At 42.6% G+C, this 24,785-nt stretch overlaps 1 protein-coding gene and 2 long non-coding RNA genes across 3 annotated transcripts in view; 1 reads left to right on the top strand and 2 right to left on the bottom strand.

The window, feature by feature from the left end:
• The window catches only part of LOC132465052 (uncharacterized), a 32,548-nt gene extending 31,131 nt beyond the window's left edge, over positions 1–1,417 (top strand). The window contains exon 2 of the long non-coding RNA XR_009527445.1: positions 904–1,417. This is a non-coding gene — a long non-coding RNA (uncharacterized LOC132465052). The remainder of the gene's footprint in view (positions 1–903) is intronic.
• On the bottom strand, positions 1,176–2,090 carry LOC132465053 (uncharacterized). Its single transcript, XR_009527446.1, has 2 exons — positions 1,359–2,090; positions 1,176–1,314 (listed from the first exon to the last, which is right to left on the bottom strand). It is a non-coding gene; the product is annotated as an uncharacterized LOC132465053 (long non-coding RNA).
• A 4,946-nt stretch (positions 2,091–7,036) lies between these two features.
• LOC132464994 (hydroperoxide isomerase ALOXE3-like) lies at positions 7,037–18,436 on the bottom strand. Its single transcript, XM_060061646.1, has 15 exons — positions 18,265–18,436; positions 15,365–15,520; positions 14,568–14,769; positions 14,333–14,414; positions 14,024–14,143; positions 13,538–13,641; positions 11,918–12,090; positions 11,241–11,384; positions 10,595–10,798; positions 10,210–10,296; positions 9,933–10,099; positions 9,517–9,638; positions 8,594–8,694; positions 7,760–7,930; positions 7,037–7,466 (listed from the first exon to the last, which is right to left on the bottom strand). Exons 1-15 carry the CDS (start codon positions 18,322–18,324, stop codon positions 7,287–7,289), a joined length of 2,073 nt encoding a protein of 690 aa, XP_059917629.1. The 5' UTR covers positions 18,325–18,436; the 3' UTR covers positions 7,037–7,286.
• Between the last annotated feature and the right edge of the window lie 6,349 nt (positions 18,437–24,785).

The following is a 24,785-nucleotide window of genomic DNA, read 5'->3' as shown; positions in this document are numbered from 1 at the left end:
TGGCCGAGCTCACCAGGGAGGCAAACAATAACGCGTTCATGAACCCACACATGCATGTCTTTTCTAAAGCGTAGGCCTACACAACTTAAAAAAAAACATCTTCGCGTGACGCGCCATTTGGAGGCGACGTTAGAGAGGATAATAACTAAAATAACATCAGCAGAGTGCAATGCTTCTAAACTTTTAATCAAACGTGAACACAAAGTTCAACTTCATAAAGTTAAGTTCATTCAACCGTCCATAACGTATACATAGGTAAGTATCTTATTCAACTTAAAATCTTACATTCAGTATGTTCAGTGCAATTCAAAATGTTGGATTCAACATAATGATTAAGGCCTCACTCACTTTTTCATTGTAATATTTATAATATCATACAGAGGATATATTGGATAGGTCTACTAGATAAATAGCTCAGACCATCCCTACTTCTTCTTCTGGTATTTGGGGATTTGACCAACCAGGCAACTGACCAATCCCAAGGAGTCAACTTAATTTCAGTTCATGTTTGAGACCCCAGTGATCTTGATTGATTAGTAAGGGACACAAGGGTCAATTGGCCCCAAGTGCTTTGGAGAAGACACCCCCCTCACGCGGTTAGACAGCATTCACACTGTGTGCTCTTCAAGAGAGGCGTGACGATGCTTGGATCTTAGACAACGAAAAAAGAAGGACCAGTAAGGTTTTTTCATAAGGTTTCGCCGAATCTCTGCCATCATGCCACGAAGGTCAGCCGGTCATTCCTCAATGCATTGCTTTGAGGAATGAGGAAATTCATTCTTTTGGGGAAAATAATTAAGACCCAATTGTGGATGGGAGTAACGATTAGTTTAGGAGTTCAAAGTTCAGAGTCATCCAAATGATACCTGAAGACAAGCAGGATTATTTATAAGGGACCAATAGCATCGCTCATTTCTTTCAGTCGGCCTATCTTGAACCAGATGCAGAGATCTGCCTCTACTGCCCATACGAGGACTGTGACACCATCAAATGTCATTGAGTGAAGTATTCCCCACAGAGGTGCAATGCATGTGATTGAGTGAGTTCAATAGGGGTGGATTTTTTCTGTATGTTGTGTATGAGCTCACCAAATAATATTTTTCTTTTCTGCTATGGATGCTATTTTGGAGTTGTGTCTTCTCTTGAGTATGAAAGATAACTTTCTCTGCATCGGCCCCGTGGATATGTGAAGAACCATCATATCTTCCAAAGTAGGCCAACACTCTTTCAAGTAAGATTACAAGCATGTAGTAGGCTACTGTTTATATCGGTTGGGTTGCAAAACTGTTGAACAATATTTAAATTAAGGTTCTGCTTCACACACACACACACACACACACACACACACACACACACACACACACACACACACACACACACACACACACACACACACACACACACACACACACACACACGCACACTCACACACCCACGTTTTAAATCAGAAGCGCCTCTGGCTTAAAGATGACTTGGCCAGGTCATCTCCAGTTGAGTTATGTTTTGACTGGATCGTTGAAACTCACTTCAGACTTTAACTTTGTTTAACTCTGTTTAACTTTGGCAGTTCATTTTAAAGCCAACCGCTGTTATGACCACAAGTTTGTAATGTTCTTTTAAATCGATTCGTCTTGTGGTCAACTTCAAAGTCTGAATGATTGAATGATTCTATCGAGAATACGTCCACTGATGCCTTTCACGTAGTTGATAGCTTTGGTGTTGAAAAGTGAGTTCAAATGAAACTTAGCTAGCCAAAACTTCCACATACCCTACAGATGAAAGAAAAAATTACAGTGAAATGAGCAATTGGACGCAAACGATTAACTAGTTTATTGGGTTGGAAATCGAATTGTTACTCACCAGAAACACCAAAATAACTCTAATCTAACAAATGATCCAAGTCTCAACTTGTCCTTTTGGCGCTTTGCATTGCATGAAAAAATTCCACAATAGTTTTTCCTTGCACCTTCTGAACTGATAGTATCCTCCCCATCATTCGTCATCGCTACCCAAAAAGAATTGGCCAGCGACCAGCTGTTCTGAAGAAGTTCCAGAGAAAACCACACCTATGCAATTCTCAAGAAGAAGTTGAACTAGTTATTAGGGATGGGCATAATTAATCGATGCTCGATAATTGATCGTTAAGAAATGCGTCGATCAATTTATATTGTTATCGATTAAAAGGACGTTGTGTTGCATACTGTGAGTCTTGAAGCATTTAATTGAATATAACCCTGCCGACTGGTGGAAAGTGAATGGAAGAAGGTTCCCCAGGCTGTCAAAATTAGCGCGACAATACCTCTGCATCCCCGCTACTTCGGTCCCGTCAGAGCGGGTGTTTTCTGCTGCTGGACTGACAGTTACAAGGCTGCGTTCGCGTCTGACCCCCGAGCATGTGGGGGGGTCAGACGAGCAGACAAACATGCTTATATTCCTAAACAAAAATATGTAGGCTGGAGTTACTGTATGCTATGGACGACAGTCACCACCGTATGTGAGTCGCTCTTTTCTTTCTTAATGTGTTGACTCTCGCTCCGCTTGGTGCCTCTTGGAGTCGTTACATTTTGCCAAAACTGTGATATTTTAGCAACAAGTCCAGCCTTATATATGTTCAATAAGGTATTGCTTTTAGATAGACTAGTTCATGCAATTGTTTGTAAATGGGTGGCTCATCTTTTTGTTGCGAGCCTTTTCCGCGCGCCGGCTGCAGGCATTATATGTCGGCCTTTCCCCCCCCTTTTTTTTCATAACAGTTATACAGTTTAATGCCCACTTTTAGCCTACTGCCTTTGTTTGATTATTGTTGTCCGATAAGTTCGCTACTTATTGTAATTGGAATAGGCTACAGATTTAGTCTTGTTGAATCGTTTCCAAACCTTTAAGAGCGCCTGTAGGCGCATTGTTCGGACTTTACGAGCGCCGCATAGGCCTATAACCTATAATGCCTGTATTTATTATTTTAAAACTGTTAAACAGTTGTAGGTCTTCAAGTTAACTGTATTGTATTAATTTTGGCCCATACATTATTGTTGGAATAAAGATTTCATTGATAAAAACATTAGAAAAAAAACATAGAAAAAAGTTAATGATTAATCGATAATTGATCGATGCTCGAGCGATGCTCGATCAAGAAAATTTCTTCAAATGCCCATCCCTACTAGTTATATCACTCTTGTTGTTCATTTAACCAGTAGGGATTGTGTTGGTGCATTATTTATGATTGAACAAGTCTTTTATTGCCGTATTTTATGAAACAGGAATACTTTGGAATACATATTTTTTAATGCAGAATTGGGTCTAAATTCAAGCTTGGCTCTATTTGCTCATGCCCCATATGGCTGGGGATTATCTCTGCTTGTTGTAACTGGGACATTTAGTATTTTTTATGTGTGGTCAGAATACGCTAACACAGATCGTTATTATCTATGTTTTTCCTCTTCCGTATGTAACGTATTTCTGTTGGCTCAAGCATGAAAGATGGAATTTGTTTTGTACAGTACGAATAATTTAAAATTTCTGTTTTTTAGTTACGCCATTAAATGCGTTTATGGAAACGTTTTTAGCGAGAAATGTGCATTTTACTTTCGTAATGTTCGCTCGGTGAATGTGAAGGATGTTTGGTTTGATAGTTATGACGAAGAGGGAACGCTCCGTTCACTTGCATGGACATGGACTCATCTAGCTGCGTTGGCGCGTTGACTCGTTGGAAGCGTTGAACCACCACACACTGATCAAGCGTCAGGTTAGGCGCGTTACTCGCGTTATCCAATATGGCAAGCCATCCCCGCCAGAAAACGGCATCATTTAGACGCGTATCACCTTCATTACGCCGTAAAAAACGCCGTAAAATGTAGAAAAACGTAGTTACGCACGTAAACGCAGTAACGCGCCCAACGCACCAACGCCCGGAGTTCAGAAATCTGAACTTTCAACGCTCCAACGCGTGGCGCTTAGCCGCGATAGCCAATCAGCGTGGAGCTTGACCCGACGTCACTGGCAGAGAGTAGTGAGCTTGGACAGAAGCATACGGCCGACATCTTTCTTTATTCTGGGTGGAAATAGTAACATAGTTACGCTATTAAATGCGTTTATGGAAACATTTTTAGCGAGAAATGTGCATTTTACTTTCATAATGTTCGCTCGGTGAATGTGAAGGATGTTTGGTTTGATAGTTATGACGAAGAGGGAACGCTCCGTTCACTTGCATGGACAGAGTCTCTGGATGCTAAGCAACCTCAATGTCTTGGCGGACTATTTCTCTGCTGATCAACACTACGAATGCTGGAAACACACCAGACACACCATGTGAAGTTATTTAACCCGATTATTGTTATTTATATCAGAGATTATTTAATCTAACCCGATCTTCACCCTGCTACCCTCTGGCAGGCGCTACCGGGCCACTACAGCCCGCACCTCCAGACTGCAGAACAGTTTCATCCCCAGGGCCATCACAGAACTTAATAATCACACTACACTCCTACCCTCCACCCAGCACAACTGCACTTTTGTTAGTGGTTGCACAAACAAATTTCGTTGTGTATCCAATGCACAATGACAAATAAAGTCTATTCTATTCTATTCTATTCTATTCTATTCTAAACTCTTCACCCAAACACGGCGGCGTTTGGGTTTCCTACCTCGGACTCCAGCGCAGCCACGGCCGACAACTATCTTTATTCTGGGTGGAAATAGTAACATTGTTACGCCATTAAATGCGTTTATGGAAACATTTTTAGCGAGAAATGTGCATTTTACTTTCATAATGTTCGCTCGGTGAATGTGAAGGATGTTTGGTTTGATAGTTATGACGAAGAGGGAACGCTCCGTTCACTTGCATGGACAGAGTGTCTGGATGCTAAGCAACCTCAACGTCTTGGCGGACTATTTCTCTGCTGATCAACACTACGAATGGTGGAAACACACCAGACACACCATGTGAAGTTATTTAACCCGATTATTGTTATTTATATCAGAGATTATTTAATCTAACCCGATCTAAACTCTATCACCCAAACACGGCGGCGTTTGGGGTTCCTACCTCGGACTCCAGCGCAGCCACGGCCGACAACTATCTTTATTCTGGGTGGAAATAGTAACATAGTTACGCCATTAAATGCGTTTATGGAAACATTTTTAGCGAGAAATGTGCATTTTACTTTCATAATGTTCGCTCGGTGAATGTGAAGGATGTTTGGTTTGATAGTTATGACGAAGAGGGAACGCTCTGTTCACTTGCATGGACATGGACTCATCTAGCTGCGTTGGCGCATTGACGCGTTGGAAGCGTTGAACCACCACACAATGATCAAGCGTCAGGTTAGGCGCGTTACTCGCGTTATCCAACGCGAGTAACGCGTTTGGTGTGGCCGCACCGTAAAGCATTCTGGTGCCCCCAAGTACTCCGTTATGAAGGTGAGGAGGTTCTGTGTGCACAACCTTCGAAGGAGAAATCTAGTTTCGCCGGCTCCCATGGGAAACAATAAAGCTGCCCATTGTAGAATGCGAGAGACTCGACGGAACGTTTGAAACGTCTTTATATGTATTATTATTATTTATTTTTAAACAACCTCTTGTACAGAGCAAGCGTCTCTATCGATTGGGCCACGGCCACGGTGACCACACTGTAGGAACTGGATTTACTAATATATACCGATATGAGCTACAACTAACAACAAATGAGAGGAGAACTCCTCAAAGCAGATCTGTGCTAAACTAATTTGGTCTGCTTGTCTTGTTCAGCGATTTGGCGCAAACACTTCAAATGCATTGGCTGAGAGAAAAGAAGGGCAGAGATTATTAGCATACTAGAGAGACGCCGTATTTTACGGCGTTGTGATGTGCACAAAAGCGCCGTATTTTACGCGCGGTTTGATGTTCAAAACGGCGCTTTTTACGCGCACTCTTGGAAGGCTTAATTGCGGCGTAAAAAGCGGCGGTTCTTTGCGCATGATGGCGTAAAATACGGCGTTTTTTACGGCGTAATGAAGGTGATACGCGTCTAAATGATGCATGGGAAATGATGCCGTTTTCTGGCGGGGATGGCTTGCCATATCTACCTGCCTTGCTTGGCGTGTCATGATCATCCGTGTTCCGTGTCCGTGTTCCTTCTATCGCCACTAGGGGGAGCTGTCTCTATGGGCCGTGCCAGGCTAATGACTGGGTTAATTGAGCTGGAGATAAAAGGCGCCTTTCCCGTCGGCTCGCTCTCTCTCACTACTGCTATGGCCTGACGGGGAAGGGCTGGCTGCAGCTTCGCTCCTCATCTTTACCTCACTTTGCTTTATATTACATCTACTGATATGCACTACACTTTTGGTTTGGCTTCCCCTTACTGATAAGGTTTTGCATTTAGCACTTTAAATAAATAATTGTTCCATCTTTATAATCAGCGTGGCCTCCCTTTGTTATGTCAGCTCTACTCGAGCCAAGTGGTCCTGACAGGGGCTGGTAACATTTTACTGGGGGGTCCTGGGCTGGACATTTGGGAATTCCCTGAATTACATTGTTTAGTCAAGAAACGTTGTTTAATAGATTACAACAAAATACAATAAAGAATCCTACGCTCCTCTGTCCAGCACATGCACATGAAAACGATGGCAGGATTATATAGGAGAGTAAGGCCCAATCCCATTTCTACCCCTTACCCCTACCCCTTACCCCTCCCCTTTGTTTTGAAGGGGTAAGGGGAAGGGGTAAGGGGTAGAAATGGGATTGGGCTTTAGGCCCAATCCCATTTCTACCCCTTACCCCTTCAAAACCAGGGGGAGGGGTAAGGGGTAGAAATGTGATTGGGCCTCAAAGGATGAGTCTGTTGGGAAGGGGTGGCCAGTCTTTCTGCATGGCGGCCATGTCCACCCCCGGCGGCACTCCTGATCCGCAACACCAAGGCCTATGTGGACAGTGGTGTTGCTTCACAGCCCTGAAGCTATGTTGCAATTTTGCTTGTCTTGGTTCAAACACATAGCAATATGACTATAGGTTTCATTGCAAAAAGTTTTTCCTTTCATGCATAACTGTTTACTTGACTCCTACGTTTGGCAATTTCATCTTTATTATTCCATTATTTATACATTTAGTCGAATGTTTTAACAATGAATCAATAATTGTTGGTTAGAATACGCAGATTCGTTTTTTGTTTGAGAATGTAAAATTTTAGAGGCAGATTTCAATATGAGGGCAGGATATACAAAGGACGCAGAGTTCCCAAATGTTATCCCCACATTGATGAGCATTATCAAACAGGAATGGGACTCCTCCAGTAGCGAACATCTTTGTGGTTCTAGTCATATAGACACACTATTCTCGATCTCCGAGGGTTGCAGGTAGCAGTACGGGACATCCAGACTTGCGTTCCTCGTTATGATCCTTTCCTCGATGCTGGAGAGCTCCTTCTGGAAGTTCTCTATAATCCGCTTGGCCGCCGGCTCACAAAAACGTTCCTCAGGGTAGGAACCAAGAACAACCTGAGGGAACAAGACACATTCCATAGATGGTATTCCCTCTGAGATGTTGGCGGTCATTATTATCAGACAGAAGCTGCATCTGTCTTACTGTTCAAGAAATAAGGCAAGATAATGTTTAGATGATACGCAAGGTAAGGGTAACATAATGGTTCCCCTCAGGGAACGTTAAATTAAACGTATCTGATTTAATCGTCTTCTTCTTTTCCTCATCTTATCTTTCAAACCTTGAAAGTCTCACCATGAATAGCATTGTTCTGTTCCCATTACACAATGTTCTCTATATCCCAACTTACAGAGTCCATGTATTTCTTGTATAGAACCAATGAACTGATGATGAAGGCGACCGTGTCACCAATGTTTGGCAGTGTCTCCAGAATGGTATCCATGGTAACCAGTCCCTTGGTAGTTGGCGGTGCTTTTCGAAGCTGCAGAGGGGAGTTTGGGAACCAGCTGTAGTAGTCAAACTAAAACACAGAAGGAGGTTAGGATATGTCCATCAATCAGGTTAGGGTGAGGTGAAGTTTGTTAATTTGTTTATTATAAGGGACAGCATTAGCTGACACATTGATGACCCGTTCCTCGGGTTAGAGGGGTAAACCCGCTGGGGCAGTGGCAGCGGGGCTTCAGAGTGGCATTACAGCCAGACGGAGGGCAGTTGGCTGGTTTGAAATTCCTACCCTGCTTGGAGTGTAGGACAGTTGGAGAGTATCGTTTGTTTAAAGGGGCTGTTGCTTGAGCCTCGTGGGACCATCCTGATGTTCAAGTCGTTGCGTTGCTGGGCTGCAATTTATTTGACTATTATGGGCGCAGCCTTGTCTTTGTAAAAACACATTCTAGGGATTTTCTTGCTCTTGGCATATTTGGTTGAAAGTACAGCAGAAACGTGCTCCTCAGAGTAACGCCTGCCGTGCAGATTCTGTTCATCTTGTTGCGTCTTTATTCCCTCCCCTTCGCACTGATTGGATCTATTGTTTTGTTTTTTTGGAAGAGGCTTTCTATGGGCTTGAGGCCCGACTGATCTGCAGAGAGCAACGTGGATAAGACCAGGATCTAGTGGAAATAACCATCAGAAAAGTCCTTCTAGTTGCACCCGGTTTAATGTCCCTGATGAAGAGAAAGATGTCCACCTGTCCACTGTTTACAGCTGCGTGTTGAGCAGATGTTGTGAAGATCACCATGGTGACAAACTTGACAACCGCTTCCACGGTGATGAAGGACTCTGGCATCCCTGCATGAGGACGTTAAGCATGTCTTCATATATACAAAATATACGTATGATATGTATCAGCAATAGGACAAAATAGTTAGTCAACACTGGGATACTGCCAATTAAAGTTATAAGCTTGCCATAGTACCACCTGTTGGTCAATAGTCACTCTTTTCTGCATTGCGCACATAAAGTTTTGACAAAGCAACACTGAGTTATAGAGCTGGCTTGTCCCGCCCTGTTTGATGATGAGCACCTGGGGCCATATTTAAAGAATTGCTATGAAGTCTGGACTCAAAATATATTTGTCAATATGCAAATTATTGCATGACGTCATCTTCAGCCTTTTATCGACTTCTGGAGCTGGTGCTAGCTCAGAAGAACTTAGTTATTCGTGGAACTAGTAGTTGTGTTGCTTAAACATAACCAAAATAACAGGGCGACCAAGTCTTCACAATAATGCAGACAGTCTTGTGTTTGACCCACTCATCCACCAGGACGTCCTTGCTACATGTCCTTAGTCATTCTGCATACTAAGGCCCAATCCCATTTCTACCCCTTACCCCTTCCCCTTACCCCTTCAAAACAAGGGGGAGGGGTAAGGGGAAGGGTTAAGGGGTAGAAATGGGATTGGGCCTAAGTCTTCCGAAGACAGCAGAAAAACCGTCTTGTTCTTTTACCGAGGGCTATATAAGAAACGTTGTCTTCAGGCTAAGCTAATCAGAGGCAGAGAAGGGCGGGTCATGACTTTGCCTTTTTTCTATACGTTTTTCTATACAATCTTCTATTACATTGACATGTCAGTTTGAATTGGATTAATGGTTCAGCCGCCCCAACACATACCTGAGCTGCTGTTGCCCAGGAAGCCCTTTGTGAAGATATCTTGGATCCATCTCTGGAGCTCTGCATCCCCAGACACCTCGTCGTCTGTAGGGTAGTAGAGTCCCAGCATAGCCCGGACAAACCTGGAAACGGATCACAAAGCTTTTCAAGCATTATAATTATAGGATGTTTGGGCCCAGGATTGGAGCTTCTAATTATCCACTTGCATTAGGAAAACAACAAAAGCAGTTGTTTATGTTGGATAAAACAAAGATTACTGGCATGTGCACCTATAGACCTATTATGAATCCTATTCATTTTTAAGTTACATAAAGATGGTAAACAATTAACATAGCGTAGGTAATCAACATGTCTGAGATGTCTCCCTGATATCGAGACTCCATTCAGTGGAGACCTATGGTGTTCTGTAAGGTAACCTGTTGATGGCCGTCCATAACTTCAGTCCATCATCTCTGTAGTAAAAGTTAGGGATGTTCTGCAGTCCTCTTTCAGCAATGTTGTCTGGCAGACATAGAGATGAGTAGGTGGTTTCAGCCAGGTGTCTCCTCAACAGCTCAATTATACCCTCCAGGCCAGGGGTACTCTGAAGATTGAAGTCAATCAGCCTTCTTAACCAAAACCAATGGCAAAAACAATAATATAACAGCAACCACTAAAGATTCATTGTTAAATGAGTGTTCAGTGAGTACATACTCTTGCTAAAAGTCCAGTTGGCCCAAGTAGCGCACGTCGAGCTGCTGCGTTAATTTGCAGAGTGTAGCGGAAGTGGGGAGTCAATAACTATGAGAAATTATGAGAAAGGATGCATACAATTAATGAATGCAAAATGGCTCTGTCCATTAGTGTGTTGAACACTCAAAACAGAGTTGATACCCCAAGGTAACCTAATCTTAATCCAATTTTGTCATGTTAAATGGCCCTGCCAGCAAAATCCACATAGACACAAATTTATACTCCATGTACCATCAGAAAACATGACTAATTTGTTTTCGCCCAATGCAAAAATGTGTAAAGCTCCTCTCCTAAAACACAAGGTTTGATTTTGGGACTGTATACTGTATACGTCAGCTGATCCTACCTTGTAAAGGGGGTGTACGTCTGGAAAGTGACGCATGGTAGCGACAGCAAACACCTCGGCCAACAAGTGGGTCTTCATTAGATGAGAGATAACCTGATGAATTACTGAATCTGCATTTTTCACAAATATCTTCACCAGGAGCCAGTCGAGCTCTGGATCGCTGGGTACGAAGATTGGGCATTTCTCTGATGGTTCCTGTCCCAGCTTTAGGGTAGAAGATAGGACCACACAATAAAATAGTTATGCAACTTCACAATAGCAATCTGTGATTATGTTTATATGTATGCAAACTAAATACATTAAAGGATAACTTTGGGATTTTCCAACCTGGACCCTATTTTGAATCGAAATGAGTGAAATTACTACGTTGAAATTGTTCTAGTGTCTACAGTGAGAACACGTTTGACAGGAAGTGGAACTCAAAACCATGACTCAAAAAGTCTGGATAACAAGAATTTAAGCAAATCTGGCAGGGAGAAGACAAAAGGCTTAGTCAGGAAGAACAACATCACTGTAGCTTTGCTAATCGTATCTACCCCTCACACTCCACACACATTGAACACCTTGTCACAGGGGGCCTGTGGAACTGGTTCATCCCTACCGTTCCTCTTACCTATTGTATCTTATTCCCTAAAGGTGTCATCACCTGAATAGCTATGGGTTTGAGTGTGCCTGCGGTGTCCAGGTACAGCAGGCAGAGGGCAGCAGTGAGAGGCAGTGAATTGCCCTCCACCACGCGGGTCGGAAGACCCTCCAGTGACTTGTAGTCACACAGGAATATGTTCCCTTTCTGGATTACAAACAAACACAGAAAGATACAATAAAGAAGACACTGATGGAGTAATGGCACACACTCAACAGCTAGTAGCGCACATGTGGCCTCAAGTCAAATTATATTTCTCGTCATCATGGTGGAGAATTCTTTTTTTTTACTTTCAACTAGTGCTAAATATAGATCTGTAATTGTTGTTGTACTATTGCAAGTTTGTATTTTTGATTTATGATGCAGGTTATGGAATCTTTGGACTATCCAAATAATTCAAAAAGACTGTTGTCATGGTAGAGTCATCATTCAGCACCATAGTGGACATCTTTGACACAACACTAATCACACAGGTTTGGTATACCCTCCAGGGGCTCTCCTATATAAGAATTGCTTCATACAGATGTGTATATTTGTACACGGGTTTGAATGTCAAACATGCTTTTTGTGTGCCACACTTGTGTGAGACTTCTATAGAAAAATGTAGCCCACTCGCTTTGAGGTTGGTTATCTTTCTGCGGACACCTTTCTGGGTCCGCAGTGTGCACTCCTAAACATACCTGGATCTCTTGTTTTAGGGAAGTACCAGTCTCTAGGAACGGCTGCACCATCTCTTCAGTGACGGGGAAGTTTGAGGGCAGATGGGGGCAGTTTCTGATCATGGAGGGATGGACACCATTCAGGAACTGGTAGCCATAGAAAGCATCGTCCTTCCAGTGCTCAGCGAGATATTCTTCAGAGAGGGGATGGTTATATATTCATTAAAGCACTGTAGTCTTCAATAGTATGGGATAAGTCACAATCACAATGTGTGTTTTCGCCCAATGCAAAAATGTGTTAAGCACAACTTATAATGGACGTAAATCAAATAGAAACGGAGGGTCAATGAATGTATGTGTTTCCACTCTTTACTATGGTATGATGCCCCAACGAGTTAGAAGCCAACGGCAAAAAGGTTTCCCTTCCCTCTCTGATAAAACTACGGTCACAACGATAATGCATTCATGGATTTTATTTTATATTTAAAGCACATGCCAAATGGTCTTTAGAAAAAAAAATCCTGGCATACTTTTTTACTATACTATTTACTATGTTTATTAAGTTGAACTGCCCCAGTTGCAGTTTATCGTTTGTCTTAACAGTAAATGAAGGCCTTGTTGATGACTGCAATTATTGCCTGCAATGCAATGGTCTTCTTTGAAATTGTTATTCTAAGAATTATCGAACATTGAATAAATGTTTAGCTCCTATGGGCAGTGTTAGAAAACAATTGCGCCACAAACCAGGAAATACCTGGTTTAAAGCCAGTGGCGCATTGTTCAGATGCTATTTTAAGGCTGCATGCATAATGTTGCTTGTGCACCTCGCGCATACACTTTGCTTCTCTCATCTACCTAGCCACATATTCTTGGTTAATTAATTGGGATTGAACAGCTGATAACAGCAGTAATTAGTTGTACTTTTAAATCAATGCATCTGCAAACACCGTACAGCGTTACCGGCATTACGTATAACCAAACAATTGCATCCATATTAATGTCAACATGTTAACTACAATTTGACACAAAGGCTTTCTTGAAACCTATACATCGCTGTCCACTGTGGCTGGACCAAAGGTCTGAGCTTTTGAGAGAAGCCGTGGACAGTGCTCCTTCGGGCGCGGATGTCACAAAGAGCCGTTGTGTTTTGCCAATACAGTACGCTTCTTATCCATATTAGGCATTTATTTTGTTTCATAAATTAACTGTAGTTTTGGCAGAATAAATTTATCGCAATGGTAGAGTCCCAAATTGTGTCCACGTGTGCAAAACTCTAAATAAATCCAAATAAATAATGAAGGTAAGCACAGGCTTCGCCGACTTTGTTGCCTGCTGAAGATCACAACACATGAGCCAACTTGACTTGACCAACACCACTTGTACAGTATATTCAAGAAGAATTTACAAACTAAGAACCCTGATATAATCTGAAAACACAGTGATTTTCAGAAGAAACATCCTATTAAAAAGTTTGAAAAAAGTATTTTCAAACTGAAACTGAATGTGCTAAAATAGGTGATTAAATAACTGAAAAATTTAAAAGGATGTTTGGTGCAATTACATTTTCAATTAAAGTTCACTCTATTCAGCTAAAGATACAAAAGCATGGGTTTGAACATGTGATCCAGTTGGAGACTTTACCAGCTGTTGAGGACGTCTTGAAGGTGAGTGTGTTCTTCATGGACTCCAGGCTCTCCCATGATTCCTCAGATCCAAACAGACCTTTCAGTTTGACTTCAGCTATACTGCAGAAGGAAGCAGAGGACACTTCAGACAGACCTACAAATAATCACAGAATCCCGATCTTGAAAATATATCGCCCTTATATTATAATTATTATATTTAGTCTTACAAAGCAGACTTTAGATTAATAATATGTCTGATAGCAGACAAGCTTAATCAAACAAGACACTTTCATGCTCATTGTAGCTCCATGTGTTACTTTGATACAGTTGGGTTCAATTATCTGATCGAAAATAGCGTTTACACAAAGTACACTCAACGAATAATCACAAATAATTCACCAACATTTCCTTATGCGTCAACCTTGTTAGTGTTAACCAAGGTTAAAATATTGAATTGTAAAGTACAGCTAAGGGAATTGAATCCTTATTAAACAACACTCACGCAAATTCTTTTGAAAACGTGAATTCAAGTCCTTTGGAAAACGAGAAGCGGACTTCAGATGGAAGCTCAGATTCCTCAAAATGAGTGATGTGGGTGGTCCTGTCAGCGTATACCTTCCACCTGTAAAAGACTCACCTCTTTATGCAAGGTAGATGAATATCCATCTGAGGAATTTACTAATCCAAGTACACATATTATGGCTACACAATACAACCGCATTAAAGGAAGCACTGCACTTCATTCATGAATCTCGATGTATAAACTGGAAATCATTATTGGGCGGCCACTGGAAAAGCTGAATAGACTCACTGATAAAGTTGACTACGTTTGGCCAATTCTCTCCTCCTGTGCTCAATCAGCAAAGGATGGTAATCGTCACTCGCCTTCATCGCTGTAGTTATGCAGATAACGTACCAAAATATATTGTAACATACAACAACATTAATAATAATGATAATTCCACATAAATATCAGAAGAGATCAACCAACTGCATGAATATCCCCAGAGAGCAATCAAGGACTGAAGTGTGACTTTGTGAAAGACCTTTGGCTCCTCTGAGTTCCAGTACTTCCCCCCTGGTCAACCATCTGTGGCAGGGGAAGAGGAGGGCCTCTCCTTCTGGGGTATCCACCACAATCTTGGAGCAGAACCACTGATTTTCTGGCAGAAAAAGATATTGAGCTTTCTCCAGCTTGATGAGCAGAAGATGGCCCAAGGGCTGGGTGTTCACCGTGTAGGTGCTGGTCTGTTGGACAAAACAACAACTATCGACTCTGCTCTTACGTTTATTCTCGTCCGTCTCGGGTCATTTTAACAAGCCGTTCATGCAACATCTAGTATGTCATTGTTTACTTTTTCAAGCATCTTTCAAAAAGATCAGGACTGGATCATCAACATTAGGACTGGAGCCAGGCTGGAGGCCCAAGGTTTTTTCTGATCACACAGAGCAGTGTTTTTAGAAATACAACCCCAACAGCGCCCCGTGTTTTTCTGGTATTTCTTCACTGAGCATAAAGTTTAGATGGCACAATAGGTTCTTTCGGTCCCATGACCCTATGTTGTGTGAGCTTCAGATGAGAGTAAAATGGAGAACGTTAAGCAGGGGTACTCTGTTGATGGAAACAGTGTAGGAACAAATGTTCCAGAAAGATACCATACAGAAATACAAAAATATGCATTTCATTTCATGAAAAGAATGAGGTATCACAAGATATTAACGATTTACCAACTATTGACTCAGGGAAATTTTACCTTTACTGCAGACTTCATAATACACCAGAGATTAATCAAAGCGTTGAAAAGCCCTGAGAAATATCACTTTTCAAACTGCAATTCCTCACCTGGTCTGAGCAGAAGTCGAGGCCATAGTTGTCCAGCTCAGTGCGTTCGCTCTCGCCATTGGTTCCCACCAAGGTAACAAACACGTGGTCATTTGTTCCCGCCAAACACATGCCCCCCGTCGTCACGTGTACTTTATACACAGCTATGATGGGAACCTGGAAGAGACCACGAATGTTACCAATCTTTTCATCGAAGGCCACTCTCTGAACTTCCTCGACACCTACCTATTACTGCCTACTCTACGGTCTGTAGATCTGAAGGTAATCTCTAGGTTGGTTGTGTTGGACTCAAAAAGGCTTCATTGTTTTGGATGGAATTACGACCGAGTGAAACTGAGGAGCAAGACAGGATGTTTGGAAATTGTGCTTCTGGAATTTAATTTATATTTGTGGATAAATACTTCCATTGCTACCACCCTCTTGGGCACACAGTGACACAGGGGGCTGTACTTTGACATCCCATAACTCGACGAACCCCTCAACTGGCTTGAGTGAGTTCTAGCGGTAATGATGACAATTATATCATAGTAAAATCGTCCATTCGTTCTATTTCATTCATGCCTTTCGTTATTGGGGGTGATGTATGATGGATAAAGTGTTAAAGTGGTAAGATTGACATTCAAATAAATGTCAGTTGAGTCACTATCTATGAAGAATGAGGCAACACAATGGTGGTTGAGCCTATGGCCGACTGATTAAAGCCCCTGGATTTTGCAATATTATGACTCAGGAAGTGGTGGTTCTGGTTGGTGGGCGCTACCGCAACAGACTTGCTATTATGTGTGTAGTGTTGTAATGTTTTATTTTGGCCATTGGTGCCACCATAGAGAACGAAACAGAGATCTTGGAGATTGACTTTCACGAGACTCAATGTGAATATAGAAGAAGGAAATGGCAGTGTGGCTTCGATGCTCAATGCAATGAGTGTGTTTCAATGCAATGACAAAATGTGCCGTATGATTTTTACACGAGTTACGATCCTCAATTGATAAACGTGGTATTGAGGTAACACAGCAGAAAGGGATCGAAAGGACGGTTCACAAGCAGGCACCAATCCAAGAAAAAAAGGTTTATTTGATCCCAACTGTATGAATCACACTAACAAAATAATAGTGAAGGAAATAGCTTCAGGGTAGCCAAGGCCAAAACAACAACCAGAAAGATCCACCCTAACAAACAAACAAAAACCGGCCGATGGAGAGCAAGAGGAGAGAGGGCACAGACTCTTGTGCTGGCACACGCTTGTTTGACCTGATGCTGATTGGATACAGGGGCCAGTAATGAGCCGTAACAACAAGATTGAAAACGCACACTTGAGTGAAAAACGTACTCACTGGTTAAGTTGGCTTCATACAAATTAAAGAGGAAAATTAAATACATCATGCATTGGGTATTACTCTTTAGTAAAAAAAAAAAAGAAAAATCACTGGAAAAAAAACAGTAAACCTATTTCTGGGTTATGAATGAGGTATTCATCTTATCTCTCATTTTTTCCGATAAGAATTTGAACGAGGCTTGGCTTTTTAATTTATCATCAATAGAGGGCTGTGAAAATGAGCCTCTCGACTCCGGTAATGTTTGGTATTGTCATACCAAACATTACCAGATGCGTGAATGCGTGTGTGCATGCTGATCAGTTACATGTCGCGGAGTGTCAGACGTATATGTGAAAAGGAGGGGCTGCCTTTTCACAAGGGCACAAAATGACATGAGGATTCATTTCTTCATTGAAATCCTGTCATGGGCAATTAGTGCACTCTGAGGTAGGCATGTGAAATGATTGGACTGTTTTATTTTTGATCAGAGCATTTGATTTATTTATTGACACCAAATTAAATGTTCATACACAAGTTTGATCGCTTGAAAACTTCAAAACAGTCGTGCGTTTTGAAGAATATTGGAGGAGGAGGAGTGTACAACAGGTTCTGTTGTTCACTCTCTTGTGAACAACAACGTTCCTTTCCACCAATTCATTCTCAGCCATGGCCGAGATTACCACCATTGCGAGTCTTTACTCGTTGTAGAAGTGCCGGAGTGGTCGGAGAACCCAACGCCGTTCAATTTTAGACCGCTCCCGGCTCATTTTGGACCAATCAGCGAATCGCTCTTCAATGATTCGTTTGGGTAGTCCATCTTGCCTGTCAATCACAGGTGTGCAAAATGCAACACTTCTCAATGGCAGAGAAATGTTCTATGGGACGGGGAAGCGAGGGAAGGGGACAGTTTTGGGTTGTTCAGTTTCCAAACCGCTTTCTCTGCGGCTCTTTTCGACTCTGAAATCTTACCTATAGCACCTTTTCTTATCACTATTTTAAATCCCATTCCACGGTGCAGACGGTTTCAAAAACAAACTCAAAAAAGGAAATGTTCTTTAGAATATGCTTTAAGTGTCATTAGGACACCTAATATAGGCATTTGGTAAATCGGTGGCTTCTTGGTTGGTCTTGAGACGGTCGTTACGCACCCCCGTCTCCCCCTCAAACGGGGGTTATCTCTATTTACACCACGGTGCCTATTCTGCATTTCCTGCTCCGCCGGTTGGTGCTTGGTGCTCTTGCCAAATGCTCTTACAAGTCAAGTCCTGCAGTCACTAACTATCGCAGATAGGTGATACAATGGTGATGATCCTAATGCGACATATCACTGCGAAAGTTCGCGAGCAAAGATTACAGTGAACTAAACGCAGGGTTTTAGTGTTGTAGGCCCCTAGTTGGTTGAGTTAATTCTGAACTGTTTATTATCAAACTGCAACTAATGATTGTTTTCATTACGGATTATTCTGCTGATCATTTTCTCAATTAATTGATTGATTACTTTTAGAAATTCAGAAACTAGTGAGAAATGCCGTCACAGTTATTTTAAAAATGCCAGATCCCGGTTAGACCAACCTGGATCCTTACCTGTCCTGGTGGCTCTGCTCTGGTCTTTCTCCGCTTTCCATGATCTGGTGGGGTCGTCATGACGGATCCGTCCTCCTCACTGTAAAGACTGTAGAGCCCCTTCTGAGTCCCCTCTCACAGCCGACGCTAACCTCGCCCTATAACCACCCCCCTTCCCGCACTGCACTGGGTAATGATTACGCCAGTGATGAAAGAGATTTTCTCAGTGTGTGAACAGCTGCAAAGGAAATGACAAACCTCTCCCACATAAATAAAGTAAGATAAATATAAGAAGTAAGGAAATGGAAAGTAGGCCCATTAATACAATAAAGATAGGATAACGAACAAACAAAAATAATAAATTAAATAACAATATCGTAACAATTTAAGGGCTTGTTACATTTCCACATTAAAATATCTATAAACTACTAAACCTATGTCAGGCTATATTTAGTCGAGTTGTGTAGGCCTACCTATTTTTATTATCCAGAATTGTTTACAACAATGTTCCGTCACAGATAATTCGCCGTAACGGTCATTGGCAGCATACCTACCCTTTAACAATAATCCAAAAAATGCATCAGTAGATAGGACATGATGAAGTCTGTGATTAGCCCCTCCTCTCAATGTACAATCCAAACATGACCGGGAGGAAGGTAGGGAGGATGGTGGGTGGCCTTTCCCCGCAGAGGAAATGTTTTTGCAATGCCCGAAATACCAAAGAACTCGTATCTTAGCACGGTCTAAATCACAACGTGTACACGTTTTATAGGCTGTTTTTGTGTGAAAAGAAGTCTGCGATAGATAGTTTACAACAAGTACCCAATGGAAACCATGATAAACAGTTTATTTTAAATCATTGTAATCTGTATTATAGGCTACAGTCAATGTTAAATCCGGTTAATCTTTATTATATTGTTTATGTTAAATCAGGTTAATCTTTAGGCTATTATAAACACTCTATGTTAAATCAGGTTAATCTTTATTATGTAGGCCTATGTTAAATCTGGTTATTCTATGCTAAATCAGGTTAATCTTTATTATATAGTCTATGTTAAATCAGGTTCATCTTTATTATATATTCTATGTGCGTTACACCCACCCTTGATTTTGACGCACCTCCTGAGGCTCAATCTGGACAAGACTGAGATGCTCTTCCTTCCAGGAAAGGCATCTCCTATCCACCTCTCCATCAATGTCGACAACTCTGTGGTGGCTGTGACTCGCTCTGCAGATTCATGCTCCACAACATCAGGAGGATACGTCCGTTCCTCACCCAGAAGGCCATCCAGGTTCTGGCCCAGGCTCTTGTCATCTCACGTCTAGATCACTGCGATCTTCTGGTTGGTCTGCACCACTCTTCCTCTGCAGCTCATCCAGAATGCAGCCCCTCGACTGGTCTTCAACCTGCTCCAGTCCTCCCACACCTCTCCCTTTCATACTCGCCTGCAGTACGGGGAACAGCTCCAGTCCACCCATAGGACAGGGTGAAATTCTACACCCCAGCCCTGTGGTTCTCAAATGGGGATACGTTTACCCCTAGGGGTACTTTGGAGTACTCAGAAAATTAAAACAATTAAATAAAAAACAGAAGGGGGTAAAAAATCTTAGAGGTGGGACACTCGTAGAAAAAGTTAGAAAACCACTGCCCCAGGCTGCCCACTACGGTCCAGCCCCTCCTGCATCCAGGGCAGGGGGAAACCACTGCCCCAGGCTGCCCACTACGGTCCAGCCCCTCCTGCATCCAGGGCAGGGGGAAACCACTGCCCCAGGCTGCCCACTACGGTCCAGCCCCTCCTGCATCCAGGGCAGGGGGAAACCACTGCCCCAGGCTGCCCACTACGGTCCAGCCCCTCCTGCATCCAGGGCAGGGGGAAACCACTGCCCCAGGCTGCCCACTACGGTCCAGCCCCTCCTGCATCCAGGGCAGGGGGAAACCACTGCCCCAGGCTGCCCACTACGGTCCAGCCCCTCCTGCATCCAGGGCAGGGGGAAACCACTGCCCCAGGCTGCCCACTACGGTCCAGCCCCTCCTGCATCCAGGGCAGGGGGAAACCACACACCCCAGCCCGCTCCACAAAATCTGTGCTTTTGTTGAGCTTGTATTTCCAGAATCCCCTGTTCCGCTGCAGGCGTGTTCAGACAGGTGAATGAACCTGTAATAATCAAAATGTCAGGAATCCCCCATGTAGTAAATGCAAGCATTTCCTTCATAAAACGGTAATGCATTTAGTTTGTCGGTATGGTAACCCTCTTTTCTGGTGCTCCCTGCTTTAGGATTTAAAGCATGACACACATATGTCAGATACAGAATACCAACAGCACACCAACGTTAGACCACAGGGACTATACAATTCCCCAGGTTGCACACCGATATCTCATCCCGTAGTGTCGGTTACATACAAGACAAAGCAGAAACATAGCAGGTGGGGGCCTGGGTGGTGGTGGGCGAAATCCGGCTCAGCACACTTAAATCCACTCCCACTCCACATTCCCATGGTGGGGCATGTAGTAACGGGCCACTGCATTTGGCAATTGGCAAAAAAAATAAAAGACCCATTGACTGTCCTGCTGGAGTCATTTCTTCATGTGTGCTGAGGAAATTTACGCTTAATACCAGTGGCGGTTCTACATTTGAATTATGTCCGTTCCATTTGGGAAGACGCAGAGGTGAGCTTTCCCCCCGCGCCCCCCTCCCGTTTCCCCTTGTCACACAGCTTCTGTGCAAGGCACCTTCTCAGCAAGCAGGAGCGCCTGCAGCCGGAGGGGGCCCCAATATGCAGTGGCAAATTTAGCAAATTGGGAGCCCAAGGCGAATATATATATGGGGCCCACCTCATCTGATCATTAAAAGAGAACAGAGAAAAAAAATGTACAGACTGTATGGTGGATAGGCAGCTAAGCTAATCTACTGAGTAAGGTCTCCTCAGAACACAAACACACACACACGAGCACACACACACACACACACACACACACACACACACACACACACACACACACACACACACACACACACACACACACACACACACACACACACACACACACACTCACTCTTTGTTGTACTTTGTGCAGAAAATTAACGAGCAGTCTAAGTAAACAGGACTACGCATGTAGGCCTACATTTTGTTTGAAACTTAGATCTTTACTATAGTTTTCTGTATTGTTGGCTGTTTCTCAGTGTGGTTTAATATGTTCTGATGAATCTGACGTCAATGGAAAATGTTCTACGTGACTGCCTCATTTTGCTGCACCCTTTACAGGCAGGAATTCACAGTGGCAGATTTAGGAAATTGGGGGACCAAGCCGAAGATATGTATGGGGCCCACCTCATCCGATCTTTAGAAGAGAACGGAGAAAAATAATGCACAGACTGAATGGTGAATAGGCAGGTAAAGCTAATCTACGCTGAAGTAAATGTTGGAGATTAGAAAAAAAAAAAAACTTTAAACCCTTCATACACTTCTTTACTCCAAAATGAAGATGGAAAGCAGAGAGCACACAAAGGGTAGCACGACACAAACTAATGGTCACAATGGAACCCAAAAGAGAATAAGGCTTCAGATAATCTTTGCCAGAAAGCCAGGAAAATCAGCACTATTTTTTCAAGATCAAATCAATATCAATATAATCAGCAAGACAAGTAGTTAGGGTAAACCCCTACAAACAGTCATATACCTAGCAAAACATCACAAACAGCCATAGACTTAGCAAATATTGCCAAGATGAATAATTAGGGGTCCGAGCAGCAAAGCTGCTTGGCCCTTATTGTTTCTGTAACGTTTTTTTTTTTCTAAAATTCTGTAAAAGTCATACTGCAGCCTATACCTTAAGTCAAAAACTCTTGAAAAGGTATTTCAGGTATGGTTACCAATAACCCCCTCTACCCATAAACCCACATTTGTGGTACTGCACCCAAAGGTGGCGCTATTGTAAAAAATCATGCATTAGGCTTATTTCTCCTCAGCAGTTTGACCTGGACTCAAAATTCTTTCAGAATATTAATCTCTAGAATCAGACGCATTTATAAAATCCATACCCTAAAAATGTATACTTTTCCCACAATTTCATATTAAAGCTAAACATGATAAAAAGATTCACAGGCTACAAAAATAATCCAAAATTCACCAAAATCGCCAAAAATAGATCCCCACTGAGCGGACTGTTGCCAAGCAACATATAAACAAAACACCATACATAAATGCGGAGTGATTTTGTCAGTTTGGTGAACAGTCAGAGTGATGTTGGATGCTGATATCTCAACGGTATTTAATGGAAATTGTCACAGGTTTCATTACAATTTGTTTTGTGAGCAAGTATTTTATTATTTTTATCATATTTATAAAAAAAATATTATTATTTTTTATTTTTTTTCAATTGAGGGTGCAAACATTTTTTTCGGGGGTGCAATGCATGCTTATGCACCCCCGTAGAACCGGGCCTGCCCGACACAGTGGCGGGTGAAGTGAACAAATCCACCCGCAAATGGCGTGTGGCGGGTGTTAATTTCCATCCCTGCTGCATTGTCTCTGTGGAGACGGCGCAGAAACACCTCCACCCAAGCCACCCCTCCCCTGGAACCGCGGAGCCGTGGCATTTACATCAGAATGAAACCCAATAAACCGCCAATGTGTGTAGGGTCCGGGAAGGTAAATTGGGGTGCTAGCTCAAGCAGGCGATTAACCTCGGGCAGCGTAAACGCGCGGACCATGCTGCAAAAAAGGCGTGCATAAGACGGCATATTTGGCAGTGTAAAAATGCCTTATGAGAGAGAAAAGATAGATTGTTCTCCGCATGCAAGCTTCCTACTTATTGACGTCTTCTCACAGGTCTTCACCTAGCGCCACTTCACAGCTAGCTGCGGCTACCGCTGTAGCGGCATGTTCAACGCTTTGGAAGTTGTTTTTCCTGTCTGCATCCCCAACAGTAGCCGTAAAAAATCATCTTTGGCAGCGTTGCCAAATACTAACTGGCGTCTTTTTCTATTTTTTCTTTTATTTGAGCTGCTTGGGTAACTTTATTTCATAACCCTTTTCCTAACCCTTAATTTTATTTTCACATTTAGACCTGTCTTTCCTCGTCTCTGTTTTTGTACAAAAAGAAACATGATGATTTTCTTTCCACTATGGGGGACCCAAGCGTCCGCCTACCTATGCCTCTATCTTAAAACCGCCACTGCCAAAATGCCTATTCCCCACACAGTGATAAGATAGATCATAGAAAACTGCTTCGCGACGCAGATGATATATATTTTTTAAGTGCTCGTGCCGCCCCCCTTGTGTCATGAAATAATGCCGCCCCGGGCGTCATTCAACCGCCATTGCTTAATACATACTGTACATTTCTTAGCACAACATAGACCGAAGTAATTACTAACTCCCTTAACAGAGAATCAAAAGGCTTTGATGCGAACATAAGCTAAGCTATTTGTCCTGATGCCTGTTGTTCAGTGCTACAGTGTGCTTGCCTGGTCTGCATCCTGGTTTTCTCATCACTGGTCCCATTTTTTTTAATGTATAGCCGTGTACTTGCATTAGCAATTGCCATTTTTTCCGTTATTCATCTGACTTGCATAAAGATGCAAGTCTTTTGCAGGTGCAAGATATACACTGACAGGACCACCCACATCACTCGTTTGGAGGCCTGAACACTATCCCCTTTGTTCTTTCCATACAACGTCATATTACTTAATATATTCACAGTAGATTCACTAACTTGAGCAATGATGATTTTATGAATGAGTTTCATTCTATCCTATATTCTATATTTTTAAGATTAATCAGGCCGGTTTTCTTTCAGTTGCAATCCCAAAGTAAAGAATTGTTCTTTAAATTGGTAATTGGGGAGTAGACTTAAGCTGAAATATGTGAAATCCTCTATACTATTGAAGACTACAGTGCTGTATTACCTTCTCTCTGAAGAAAATGTCTCTGGGCTCTGGAAGGACGCTGGTTTCTATGGCGACCGGTTCTTGAATGGTGTCCGTCCCTGTGGTCCCTGTGATCAGAAACTGCCCCATCTGCCCTCTGACTTCCCCCTCACTGGACAGATGGGGAAGTTCTGCAACTTCCCTCCCACCAGACCTCAGCCATGGAACTAGAACCGTAACCACAAATTCAAACCCTTTATTGATCAAGTTTGTTATTAACGTTTTTATCTTTGTGTGTGTTTATCCCGTGTAGATATCTAAAACGAAGGTAAACACACATGTCTGGCACAACAGGCCTGAAATTTAAAGAGCCGTGATCCACCCCCATGAGTTCCCAGCTGTCTGTCAGGTACCCCACTGCCATCTTCATATCCTGTGTTTGTTCGTGATCCATAAAGGGAACCTCTCATGTGTTTGTTGGCAATCTAGAAAGGTACCATTTTCCAGAGTGACTCCATCATGTCAGTGAAGGGAAAGCCAGTGCTGCCCTCTGTCGGCTGTACCTTGGCACCGCAGGCAGACTCAACCCCAAAGCTATTCAGGTGAGAATTAGTTTCACAAATTAGACTTTACATTAATATAATGACATTGCGTCATATTGACCGTGAAA

The sequence above is a fragment of the Gadus macrocephalus genome, chromosome 9 (assembly GCF_031168955.1).
Source record: "Gadus macrocephalus chromosome 9, ASM3116895v1".
Taxonomy (NCBI): domain Eukaryota; kingdom Metazoa; phylum Chordata; class Actinopteri; order Gadiformes; family Gadidae; genus Gadus; species Gadus macrocephalus.
This window is presented reverse-complemented; position numbering and strand designations above follow the sequence as displayed.